The sequence below is a fragment of the Rutilus rutilus genome (assembly GCF_951802725.1).
Source record: "Rutilus rutilus genome assembly, chromosome: 12".
Taxonomy (NCBI): Eukaryota; Metazoa; Chordata; class Actinopteri; order Cypriniformes; family Leuciscidae; genus Rutilus; species Rutilus rutilus.
Window position 1 is genome coordinate 37,693,813 of NC_140217.1, and position 13,935 is coordinate 37,707,747.

Here is a 13,935-nt window from a genome sequence, read left to right on the forward strand (position 1 = left end):
TTAATTAATCAGTAAAGATTATTAATGATTGTGATAAACATCATTTTTACTTTCTGAAGAATTTATGAGTCATGCTTGACTGCGCAAAACTTGCCACTAGTGTTACTGTTAACTAAATCTAAAACTAATTAAAAAAAAATTTAAAAAAAATGTTAGCCTAATTATAATTCATAAAAATGTGTTAATTGAAATAAATAGCAGGCTAGATGAAACACTTAAATTAAAAAGTTAGCTAAAACTTGGCCTGGCAAACATGTTTTTACTAACTTAAATAAAACAAACTAGAAATAAAACAAAAACTAATCCTAAAACTAAAGCTAAGCTAAGCTAATAAACACTATAAAAATGTCAAAAGCGCATAAAAAATGACAAAAAAAATATCTTAAATTATATATATATATATATATATATATATATATAATACTGAAATAACACTTCCACCATGATTTTAAGGCATTTTTCCGGAACATATTAAATATGCTAAGGTTTTATTACGTTCGAGTTTGTATCAGGCTATCACCGCAGTTCTGAACTGAAATGCCCGGTACACAAATAACGTACACCTACGCTAAACCCTAAACCTACGCGATAGTGTTTACAAAAGCAAATGTGAAAAAACGCAATCATAACCATGCCGATTTAGCTTGTTTTTGAACTCTTGTCTTTGAGCTCTTTCACCGTGGCTCGTCCCCGGCTCTCCGCATCACAAGTCGTGCAATTCTGTACAGCTGAGCTACCGAGCAAGCTTAGTAGGCTACGTCAGTAAAACTGGACATATGGAGCTGGTAAAGTGAAGCAAACTTCAAAATATATTCGTTTACAAAGTAGGTTTTTCCAATAAGCCTGTGTTCCTCACCCTTCCCACTAATGGAAGACTGAGCAGCTGCCTTTCCATCACAGAAAACAACACAGTGGCTTTTGCATGTGTCTCACAGTCAGCGGTAAATTAACATCTGCCAGTGCTGTCAAAAGCTCTGTACAGTTCCGCTCGACCAGACTAATGACTTTAATGGAATGTTTCCGTGGGTAAATCTGAGGGTAAACGTGCCCTCCTGACTCTACAGCCGAGCCTCACTCCAGTTCCCCGGCCAGAAGAGTGGATGAGTCTCAGAGAACAGTCACTAACTGATGTGAGAGAGTGAAGACTGTTTCATTGTTTGAATGATCAATACATAAACATGCAAAAAATTTCAGGGTAAAGATAATAACACTTCGATAGTCCACTTTAGACATTCTACTAACTATAAGTAACTTTGCAGCTACATGTCAACTAACTGTCATTAGAGTATTAGTAGACTGTCTGCTTAATATTTGCTCACAATTTATTTTGTTGGTCCCCCAACAGACATTCACTCTAACTGACTATAAGTAACTTGGCAACTACAAGTCAACTTATTCTCCTAACCCGAACCCTAACACCTAACCATAACCTAACAGTCTACTGACAGTCTACTAATACTCTAATGAGAGTTAGGCCTAGTTGACATGTACATGTTACTTATAGTTAGTAGAATGTCTAAAGTGGAATATCGAAGTGAATTGTAACCAAGATGGGCACTTTATCTCTAAATATGGTATAAAACTGTTTTGTTCATAATTTTCATGCAATAAATTGTAAATAAATGTTTTTAAAAAAATAGGGAGTGGGTATAGGGAATATCGCTAAATATATCACTAATATAGTAAATATAGTAACTTGGGTAAAGAGTTTTTGGTAACACTTTTAATGTGGCTTAGTACACGCTACTACATGTACTTACTATAGTAATAACAGTAATAACTAACCCAAACCCAAACCCTAATCGTAACTCTATACCCAGACAGCAATAGTGTCTCGGCCCCAGTGTGGATTCCACGCGTAGCAGATGTGGGCCGGATCTGGGTCGACACTATGTTGTTGTCTGGGTGGTAAGTACATGTAGTTAATATTACTCAGTACTCAAAGCACCACTCACATGTAGTTTATACACACACACACATATAAATATATATATATATATGTGTGTGTGTGTGTGTGTGTGTGTGTGTGTGTGTGTATATATATATATATATATTCTGCTTGCTTAATTTGGATCAATCAGTTTTCAAGTTTTCTCATTGAACCTTAGTAAAACTAGAAAATCTCCTTAAAATACTTTAAGTAATCCTTTAAAAAATTAAGATGTAAAATGTACTGTGTTTTTTAAAGAGTGATGAACAAAGGACAGTTATTGTAGAATAGAAATCAAACAATAGCACAACTGTTGCCATCAGTTCAAGGTTTAACATGATCAGCCAGATACGGACAGCATGTTCTGTCAATTTATTGCAAACCGGATGTGTCATTAGTCAACAAAAAAAACAAATGTTGGTTTACTTAGTGCTGGTACATTTGTGCTGTTTTGAAACATCTTCCGTCTTTCGGATGAGACGTTAAACCGAGGTCCTGACTCTCTGTGGTCATTAAAAATCCCAGGATGTCCTTCGAAAAAGAGTAGGGGTGTAACCCCGGCATCCTGGCCAAATTTGCCCCTTGGCCTCTGTCCATCATGGCCTCCTAATCATCCCCATACACTGATTGGCTTCATCACTGTCTCCTCTCCACCAATAAGCTGGTGTGTGGTGGGCGTTCTGGCGCAATATGGCTGCCGTCGCATCATCCAAGTGGATGCTGCACATTGGTGGTGGTTGAGGAGATTCCCCCCTTCCATATGTAAAGCGCTTTGAGGTCTCAGAAAAAGCGCTATATAAATGTAACGAATTATTATTATTATTATTATCTTTTGATGTCAACACTTTTTTTTTTTCTGTGATGCAACAAATGGATTATTTTTCTTAGACAAAATGTTCACCTTACGTAAAATCCAATCACCCTACAGGAAACCTAATAGTACCTCATATTAATGCTGACCTCTGCTTCCTCACAGGTTCAGCGGGCTCATGTGTACTCAATTGAGTTGTGGAGGCTGGAGGAAACTCGTCTTCCTAATATCATGAGAATTGTGACCGCGGTCGAGCACGATAAATGCAACAAATCATGTCTGTATGTAGTGTCAGATTATCCTTCACCTGCCCTTTCCAACTGCTGTGGTGAGCGTTACCATGGCGATGTATTGTTGGGTTGCTGGTTTATTTTAATGGCAAGGCTTTCATTGATTTTGGCCGAGCTCTTAACCGTGTTATCAAACCTGTGCCAGTGGCCATCACTCAGATATACTGAGAGAAATGACTGCAGAGGAAATGAAAAACATCTATCTATCTATCTATCTATCTATAGATTAGTGATTTTGCCAATTAAGACGTTCCAGAATCAACATACTTTGTTGATCTTGGAACAGTATTCCTGTCCAAAGCCTATAAGCCTAAACTTGACATAAACTGTAAACTTGTCCCTTAAATCTGATCGGTTGATTAGAATGTTGTTCTAGGATCAACAGAGATCTTCTGTGCTCAGCATCAGTCTGTAAAATTCAGCTTTTTCAGGTTTGGAGCAGAACTTTTGACCAACACAGTCCATCCCCTCCTTTGATTGTGAAACTAATTTCGCAACTGTCTATTTTTTCTTAGAGTTACAGGTTTGATTCGTAACGTACTGTTTGCAGAGAGCGGTGGGCGGACGCTCACGTGGACTCCTGACTGGGTGACCTGTTTAAAATCTGGACAACAACCTATTAACATCCCCACAACAAAACACTTGTAAAACAGCACGTTTCTAAATACATTTCCCATATGCGAGAGGGTCACGTCATCTGCTCAATATTACAAGCATTTATTTTTCAGTCTTACAGTGTTACGTTTAATTCTCCTATTACTGTTACATAAAAAGTACTTTTAATTACCATAAAAATCTACCACACAAAAAACTTAACAGAAGAGAACTCTTTGATACCTTACAGTACATGCAGGCCTGGCGCCACGAGGGGCCAAACGGGGGCGTTTCAATTTATATATATCTATATGGGAGTTAAATGTGACATTACTATTAGCAAGACTCCAGCTGCATCTAGAAGAATGAGATAATCACAAAGCACAAAATTAATGAGCGTATCACACAATCAGACATCTCTAATCAGCAGCAACAGTTATAAACCCAAAGGAAAAATAAGGACTAACAAGCTTACCTTTGTTAATCAGCATCTCTCGTCAACTTACAGTTCATTAAACAGCAATGTGCGGAACTTCAGCAGGGTCTCCGTCACAAGCTCAGTGGACTCACACAGTGATGGGAATGCATGGGAAGGCCAAGGAACACTGAGTCCAAACTGAAGACACCAAGTTTACCAGTGTGAAACCAACATTTGTGCTACAGGCAAATCATTAAATGAATGAACTGAAGGATGGATCTGAGCCATAGAAATTTGAGTGATTGGATGTCATTGTTTTTATTGTCCATCACCTGGAAAAAATCATTCTGAAAGTGATTCCAACGATATCGTTCCTCTCTGCCATTATCGTTATAGTTGTGGTGAGCACTCTGCTATTCTTTTATATTTAGAACGGTTTATAGAAATATCTTTATCGTTATAGTTATGGTCCTTGGAGTGAACGGGCCGAAACATGCAATGCACAAAGAGCAGGTTCAGTTTCCCTGAAGCATGCTGGGCTGAAGTGTTTTGCTCAAGCGGATAATGGTGAAGGAAACACAGTACGTCTTCAGATAATAAAGCATACTGGGGTTTGAACCTGCTAACTTTAAGTTGTCAGAACTAATCATTATCCACTTATGCTGCCACCACCACATTGTTTTAAAACACAACAGAAAAACACTTAATAGGTCATTTGTGCATGAAATGAAAACGGGAAAGCTTATATAATATATATAAAAACAAAACATAATACATAAAATGTATACATTTATATACACTCACCTAAAGGATTATTAGGAACACCATACTAATACTGTGTTTGACCCCCTTTCGCCTTCAGAACTGCCTTAATTCTACGTGGCATTGATTCAACAAGGTGCTGAAAGCATTCTTTAGAAATGTTGGCCCATATTGGTAGGATAGCATCTTGCAGTTGATGGAGATTTGTGGGATGCACATCCAGGGCACGAAGCTCCCGTTCCACCACATCCCAAAGATGCTCTATTGGGTTGAGATCTGGTGACTGTGGGGGCCATTTTAGTACAGTGAACTCATATGATTCGAGCTTTGTGACATGGTGCATTATCCTGCTGGAAGTAGCCATCAGAGGATGGGTACATGGTGGTCATAAAGGGATGGACATGGTCAGAAACAATGCTCAGGTAGGCCGTGGCATTTAAACGATGCCCAATTGGCACTAAGGGGCCTAAAGTGTGCCAAGAAAACATCCCCCACACCATTACACCACCACCACCAGCCTGCACAGTGGTAACAAGGCATGATGGATCCATGTTCTCATTCTGTTTACGCCAAATTCTGACTCTACCATCTGAATGTCTCAACAGAAATCGAGACTCATCAGACCAGGCAATATTTTTCCAGTCTTCAACTGTCCAATTTTGGTGAGCTCGTGCAAATTGTAGCCTCTTTTTCCTATTTGTAGTGGAGATGAGTGGTACCCGGTGGGGTCTTCTGCTGTTGTAGCCCATCCGCCTCAAGGTTGTGCGTGTTGTGGCTTCACAAATGCTTTGCTGCATACCTCGGTTGTAACGAGTGGTTATTTCAGTCAAAGTTGCTCTTCTATCAGCTTGAATCAGTCGGCCCATTCTCCTCTGACCTCTAGCATCAACAAGGCATTTTCGCCCACAGGACTGCCGCATACTGGATGTTTTTCCCTTTTCACATCATTCTTTGTAAACCCTAGAAATGGTTGTGCGTGAAAATCCCAGTAACTGAGCAGATTGTGAAATACTCAGACCGGCCCGTCTGGCACCAACAACCATGCCACGCTCAAAATTGCTTAAATCACCTTTCTTTCCCATTCTGACATTCAGTTTGGAGTTCAGGAGATTGTCTTGACCAGGACCACACCCCTAAATGCATTGAAGCAACTGCCACGTGATTGGTTGATTAGATAATTGCATTAATGAGAAATTGAACAGGTGTTCCTAATAATCCTTTAGGTGAGTGTATATTAACATTATTAGCATTAAGTCAAGTCACCCTTTATTTCTATAGCGCTTTATTCAATACAGATTGTATCAAAGCAGTGATAACAGGAAAATGATTTAATGATTCAAACATACAGCAGCTCTAAAAGAAAATAGTGCCGTTGTTCAGCTGAAGTCAGTTCAGTGTTGATTCAGTTCCATTGTAAAGATCATCAATTATTAGATTTTTCATTTCATCTATAAAGCAGTTCTGCAGAAAACAGTGATGTCATCGTCCAGTTCAGTTCTCATCCAATAGTGTCAGTGCAGTCAAATCAGTAATATTGCTGAGTATTAAAGGGTTAGTTCACCCAAAAATGAAAATTCTGTCAGTAATTACTCTCCCTCATGTTGTTCCAACCAAGACTTTCGTTCATCTTCGGAACACAAATGAAGATATTTTTGATGAAATCTGAGAGCTGGATCACTCCTCCATAGGCTGCAAGGTAATTTCATTCTGCTGGTCCAGAAAAGTTAGTAAAGACATCGTTAAAATAGTCCAAGTGACTACAGTGGCTCAATATTTTAAGTTTATCAAGCGACGAGAATACTTTTTGTGCGAAAAACAAACAAACGAACGACTTTATTCAACTATTCATTTTCTTCCGTGTGGGCCTCTGAGTGAGTTCATGCGCGAGAACTGAGAAGATGACGCAGATGTGTCTCGATGTAGTGTTTAAAATGGTTCTAAACTGTGCATTTCCTGGATGTCCGAATCGTGAGAAACCAACAAGAAAACGTAAAAATGCCTTACCAGTGCCGCAAAATGAATGGCTTACCTTTCACACTTTCCCATCAAATGATCGTGAGCGTCATCTTCTCATTTCACGCGCATGTGTCGTGTTGCTCTCATGAACTCACATCAGAGGCCCATACGCAAGAAAATGAATAGTTGAATAAAGTAGTTCTTTTATTTATTTATTTTCGCACAAAAAGTATTCTCGTCGCTTGATAAACTTGAGGTTGAGCCACTGTAGTCACTTGGACTATTTTACCAATGTCTTTAATAACTCTTCTGGACCAGCAGAATGAAATTACCTATCAGCCTATGGAGTGAGCCAGCTCTCAGATTTCATCAAAAATATCTTCATTTGTGTTCCGAAGATGAACAAAAGGTTTGCGGGGTTAGAACAACATGAGGGTGAGTAATTACTGACAGAATTTTCATTTTTGGGTGAACTAACCCCAGCTAAGCAAGCCAGAGGCGACAGCGGCAAGGAACCCAAACTCCATCAGTGACAGAATGGAGAAAATAACCTTGCTCGGGGAGCCAGTTCTCCTCTGGTCAATGGTGTGATCATGATCCAGGCTGCATCACAAGTCAGAAATCCGATTATGGATCAGTAGCATTTAAATATTTTATCCAGTTCCTTTTGCTTGAAGATCAGATTCATCACGCCGCTATGGAGACGAAGCTGGTCTGGTCGGCTGACTACGATAACCTCGGGATAAACAGAGGGACCAATATTAGTGTAGATGCCATTCTTCTTACGATGTTACAAGTACATCTGGTGTTATGGGAAGTGTTCCCGGCTCCGGTTGACCTAATTCATGCAGCCTAACAATCCTTTATCAGATATGAAATTATAGAAATGTGATAATGTGTTATGTGTATGCCAGGTTAAAGAGATGCGATTTAAGTCTAGATTTAAACTGACAGAGTGTGTCTGCTTTCCGAACAAGGCTAGGAAGACTGTTCCAGAGTTTGGGTGCTAAATAGGAAAAGGATCTACAGCCTGCAGTTGATTTTGATATTCTATGTATCAACTGGCCAGAATTTTGAGAGCATCTTTCTGCTAGAAGAACTAGTAGGCCTATGACATGTAAACTAAGGTAAATAGATGTAGGTTCAGTGCTGTCAAATATACAGTAGCTAACAGATGTTTTGTGTCACAACTTTTATATCATGTCTTTTATCATTATTTGACCTGGACAGATACAGTATTTTATAGAAACATGTAACTATCCATCTCAGACCACTAAATAGGACAAATGAAAGTCAATGGGAAACTAAGCGATATGATTCTTGGAAATCTGGAGGGCTTCTAGGTCAGTTCAAAAAGTTTGAGTAAATACACCTCTCACTCGATGACTGCAACAAAAAGCTCATTTCAAACCAACAAATCTGAACATAGGAAGAACTTTAGAGTGACCTCAATTTCTCACAATTTTCCCAACAACAATAAAAAATTATTCTCAAAAGTCTAATCAGCTCCAAAGGCTGGATCTGGAACAATTTTTGTTTTATAAGAGACTCTCTCTTTGGTGTACAGTATGGTAGAGCTGGATATCCTTTCACTGGATATTAACTATGAGGTTTAAGCCTTGTTGTATCATTCATCAGTGACATTTCAAATCAATCAAGACAAGAAAGTAGAACAAGTAGAACCGAACAAAACTGGTATTAGATGCTTTCATAAAGAGTTCACCTCTCATCCTCACCTCTCATCTAAAACAAACTCACATGTACACAGACCTTGGTCTTGTGGGTCTTGGTCCACAGATCAATGCTCTTTAAAGGGAAACAAACTCTGAGTGATAAACATGCTCCGTCCCAAAAATACATGTCATCTGAAAAGAATGTTACGCATGCTTATTTGAATTCATTTATAGGAGTCTTGGTGTGTTATCAATTATCAGATAAAAGGATTTTTTTTGTGTGTGTGTGTGTGTGTGTGTGTGTCCTGACTACAATGATTCAGTTCAAAAACACTGGGGAAATATGTGTGAATTTGTAAGGGCTGCATAACAACAAGTCAAGACAAGCGGTTTGTTACAGAACCCAAGAGACGGACCCAGAACCCAAGAGAAACGTGTCTAAACTATAAATCGGAACATCAGGAACAAAACTTTTTGAATGTCAAGGGAAATCAATCATTCCTAATGTATGAACTTTTATTGGAATTTCAGGAGCATGCATAAGTTGATGTTTTAACATCTAATGACAATTACAGGTATAAGTACAGGGATATAATATGAATTACATAATAATGTACATTATAATATTTGAGCAAATGTGATTCTATAATGAATCATAAAAGCAGACACACAAATGCACACACATAAGAAACACTAGCAACAGTAGCATCATCTCTGACTAAGCTCTGAATCACACAGACAGATACTGAACTCTTTGATTCAGTGAGGGGTCACGATGATGCCAGACATGAGAGACCAAAAACAAGTAATGACTCAGGCTAAAGACTGTTGTGTGCCGCTGTCACGACCCCTCTCAACACAGCATGAGTGTTATTGTACCGCACAGCGCATACACACTCCCACTCCACCACACTGACCAGACGAGGGGGCAACACCGCTGCATTCAACTATACAGGGATTCAATCATTAATGCATTTGCTTTGACTTTGAGAGTAACTTAATCTCAAATACAATGTAATTATTTTACATATGAAGAAATTAAATATTACAATAATGAGAATTTATGCTCAAAAAAGTGCTGAATTATGACTTCACCCAAGACCAATTGAATTCTGAACTCTAAAGTGATCTTTCAAGTCCAATTAAAGATACAATGTGGTTCAAAAGTGTACTTTAATAAAAAAACAATTTTAGTAAAAAAAAAAAAAAAAAATTAATATATATAAATCAGACTAAATCAACCTAAATGGCTTAAATCTTAAGCATTCTTTTTGATGTTGCATCAAATAAAAAAATAAAATTACATTTTAAATTTGAGATTTTCAGTGTGGACTTGACTAAGAGGACACTGCTGACCTCTAGTGCTTGACGTCAGCATAACTGCTGAAAACCATCACAGAAATAAATTCCATTTACCATAAGATTTCACAGATCGTTTTTTCTCCTTTTTTTAACAGTGTGGGTTGATTTCCCTGAAAAATGTAAACACTTCAAGCAAATGTCAAAGTATTTGAGGGCATTTCAGATCTCAACAAGCAACCATGCACATTTGGATCAACAGAGTCAAGTCCACTAAAGAGCTCTGAGTGAGTTTTGAAAGAAGATACTACAGAATAATCAAGATATGCTGGCTAAAATAGGAAAATGTAGATTCAGACAGACCAGAAACTCCTTCAAACTAGAGTGATGGATTGTGACTGCTGGCCCTCCATCATTGGCTGTCCTCTAGCCTCAAACACAGAGGCTGCTGGATCCAGGGAAGGCACGAGGTCAAAGGTTGCTCCTCCAGACACCTTCACCCACCACCAAACCTCTCTCTTCAGAGCCATTCTCCTCACTCTCTCCCTGCTCACCACCCACTCCCTCAGCAACTGCATGTTCCACAGCACAAAGTGGCAGGATGGCAAACAAAGCAGAAGAACTCCCAGCATGCAAAGTGTCGCCACTAGGGGGCGCCCACTCAAATCAAGAATGCGGTAGATGTAGGGTTCATCAGACTCGTTGGTGCAGCCCATTAGCCAATAAACAACAACAAATATGAGATAAAGGACTCCTGCCAGCACAGTGTAGAGGAGGTGGGTGAGATTAACGGGTGTAGAGGACAACAGCAGATCCACGGTGGTCTGGATGCTGTTGATGGCATGGATGTGGGTGTTTGTGAGGGAGTCCTGGTTCGAGGTGTGGATTAGGGTCCAGTAGAGAAAGGTGACGGTTAATGAACTGCAGCCCATCACAGAATGTAGGAACCACTGCAGACAGAGAGAAGCGACCGGAGGACTGAGGAGGGTCTCACACTCACTTCGGTCTCCTACTGGAGGAAAGGACTCCATTAAAGCATTTGAACACAGATGACATTTAGTTTACCCTGGTTTCACAGACAAGGCTTAGATTAAGTCAGGATTAGGCCTCGGTTTAATTATGACATCTAAGTAGCTTTTATAAATGTGCCTTAGAAAAAAAAAAAAAACATTACTGGTGTGCATCTTGAGACAAAAAATGCCACTGACATATTTTAAGATCAATGCAATTTGCTTTCAGTTAAAACAGCTGAACAATGCATTTTAGTCAGGGACTAGACTTAAGCCTTGTCTGTGAACCCAGGGGTTAATGCTTTATATTGTGATCTAATCAGGACTCAATAATACATTTGATTGTTTAATAAAGACTGAAGTAATTCTGTACAGTTAAAAAAAATTGTCTTGCTCTTTCGCTGGTTCCACCAAAAAGAATGATGTATTTTTATATTTGCAAGAAATAATATTTATATATTTAATTAAATGTTAAGTTATCTTTACTATTTTATTTATTTATTTTTTTTTTTTTGAGAAAACATTTCATTGCAGCAATCTGAAACTTACAGCTAATGTAACTCCCTGAATTCATAAACACAACTTTGCTGGAAAATGCATTGCAAAACATTAATAACAGATTTGTAGTTTTTTAATACATTCTTGATGCTTTTGTTCCATGTGACTTTTATGTTGTATTTCCTGTTTCCGATAGGACGGGTGAAGGTCTCTGCGTGTTACTGTCTTTCCGCGTGTCAAAGTAGGCTAATTTAATTCCATTAAAGCTTTTATCTGACTCCATTTTTTCACGACCTCGAATTTAGGTTAGATTGCCAATTGGTAATTTATGTAATAGTTTAGCAATACATTTGATTGTTCTATTTAACTCTTTCCTTTATATTTTACTCGTTCATTAGGAATCTATGTCGCTCAGAAAGTCTCGCGTCGGCCGTTTACGCGGATCTCACGATCACAAACCTGATCGATATGTGACCATAATGTGAGAGACACTCAACATTATGGGCCGATCTCATTACAAATCGCCCTGAGCCTCTTGTTGCAGTTCTTTATATAGACAGAAACTTCTTTCACATGGAAACATTTGCTAACAATGGGAATTTCCATTCAGAGTTTACATCTTTTGCGAGCAGGATGCCCTTTGCCTGGAAGACACACCCTCTGTGTGCGAGTTCTCTCTAAACTCTTAAAAACGTTATTACCTTTTGGTTGACTTCTGTGGAGAATGAGACCTTTGTACCAGTCGCACTGAGACATTTCAAATGATACCAAACATGTATAATACTGTATGATAATAACTCACATTAAACCATAAAGATTTCTGGGTGAATTTTGGTGATCTCAGAATGAAGTAATGGGGGAAGAGGGAAAGAGATGATACAAAACAGATGGTTTTGTAAGACTGGGAAAACTGGAAGAACTGCGAGTCTCTGAGAAAACAATGGAAATTAACATTTGAACTCTCTCTTGTGAGGTTAGCATCACCATCTGAAACGCCTCTGAGTTCGCCAGCGTAACAGCTTTTACGGCTCACATGTACGTAATTTAAATTAAGCCCTATTAAAGGTAGAGTAGGTAATCCTGTTCAGAAACACTTTTTTTTATACTGGGTGAAATGGTCCTTCCATCCTGAGAGTAGTCAATACATTATGTGTTCAGAAAAAGGAATGAAAAAAATCAGACCTCTGTAGCAGCTGCAGGACAGTAAAAACTCTGACCAATCACTGCCACTCGGTCCGAGTGTAAAGAACCAATCAGATGCCTTCATGTCTCGTGCCCGAGCCCCACTGCGCGCGCTGCCCTGCGTGCACTCATCACATGTCACCGTTCCCGGAAATATTCAGCTCAAAGCACCTGCATATGCAGTCAGCGAAGGCAAACAAGGCAAAAACTACTTCCTCGGACCCTGCCCGCACTCTTGAACGACCTCCTCTGCTTCGCCCTCAACCCCGGACCTGTCCTCGAACCGACGATGCGGTACTTGTCTCCGGACTCGGAGTGTACGTTAGTCTTCATTAGAGTCAACAATGTTTTCATCATGGAAACTCTTACATGCAAAACACCGTATATGTTATGAATCTTACACGAAATTCACCTTCATCACAGTGTAACTGATGGTAATGGAAAAACGTGTATCAATGCAACCTGTTTTTAGTTTTGCCTTATAAATATAGCTCGTTACCGAATGAAACTTTACCAGTATCGATATGCTAGCTTGATAGTGAGTACTAAAAGAAATCTTATTTGTTTATATTCATAGTGATAAAGTTAGGTATTTTATTACATGTGATTCTGACATGATGTCACTGTATGCACTGCGCTCCTTCCTCTCCACTCGTCTCAGGTAATAAATGCGTCTTGTTCCAGCTGAGCCTGAGCGTTTGGCGTCGCGCGTTCATGTGTTTTGGGGGCGTGGCTTTGGAAGGAGCTCAGAAGGGAGGGGGTGGGAGTGAATGGAAATAATGAGCTGTGTTTATTGCAGATTAAAAGGTCTACAGTCACTCGATTTTTATATTTTCTTTTTCAGAGTACTTACATTTTAATTATGTATTGGTATATAAAGACAGTTTAAACAAATTTGGAATGTTTCTTTTTTAGAAAAAGGATTACCTACCCTACCTTTAATATAGTGACATTCAGATAGTGTGTACAGATGCTTCATGGGGTCATTGTGCGTTTCTCAGATCAATTGGGTATCAGTGATCAGTGGAGCATTGTGCAACAACATTACCTCTTTTCATTCTGAGAGAGGAGCATCTGACCTTCAAGAAAGCCCAGGCCAGATTACAGAAAGCAACCAGATAGTAGATCACCATGAGACAGTATGAGATATGGCTGAGATAAATTAGGAATTTAGGTGTGTTGAAGAGAAGAACCATGTGGATCAACCAGCTGATGGTGTAGACCAGCATAAAACCTCTGTACAGAAGCCATATCAATGGAGGAATATCCCACTGGAAATAAGAGACAAGTTATTTCAGCCTCACATTTCACTCCTCATTATAATGGATTTTTGAAGTTGACGTTTAATACATGTATGCATTCAATGTCTTCAGCATCATTGCACTGCTGATAGATCTAACATGGTTTCTAACTCCAGGCTATAGTTATTTATGTTCATTGGCTGATCTAAGCTGGTCTAGAAGGCTGGAAGATCTCCTTGGACCAGCAGCAAACCATCTACCATTTTGCAAA

General features: G+C 39.0%; 1 protein-coding gene across 1 annotated transcript; it reads right to left on the bottom strand.

The window, feature by feature from the left end:
• Positions 1-9,886: 9,886 nt before the first annotated feature.
• LOC311300832 (protein rolling stone) lies at positions 9,887-13,607 on the bottom strand. The gene is made up of 2 exons (XM_084425442.1): positions 13,472-13,607; positions 9,887-10,742 (listed from the first exon to the last, which is right to left on the bottom strand). Exons 1-2 carry the CDS (start codon positions 13,554-13,556, stop codon positions 10,108-10,110), a joined length of 720 nt encoding a protein of 239 aa, XP_084281568.1. The 5' UTR covers positions 13,557-13,607; the 3' UTR covers positions 9,887-10,107.
• Positions 13,608-13,935: the final 328 nt, after the last annotated feature.

Coding starts and splice junctions, on each gene's coding strand:
- LOC311300832 (XM_084425442.1), bottom strand. CDS start 13,556: ATGGTGATCTACTATCTGGTTGCTTTCTGTAATCTGGCCTGGGCTTTC. Junction 10,743..13,471: donor CTCTCTCAGAATGAAAAGAG/GTAATGTTGTTG, acceptor TTCCTCCAGTAG/GAGACCGAAGTGAGTGTGAG.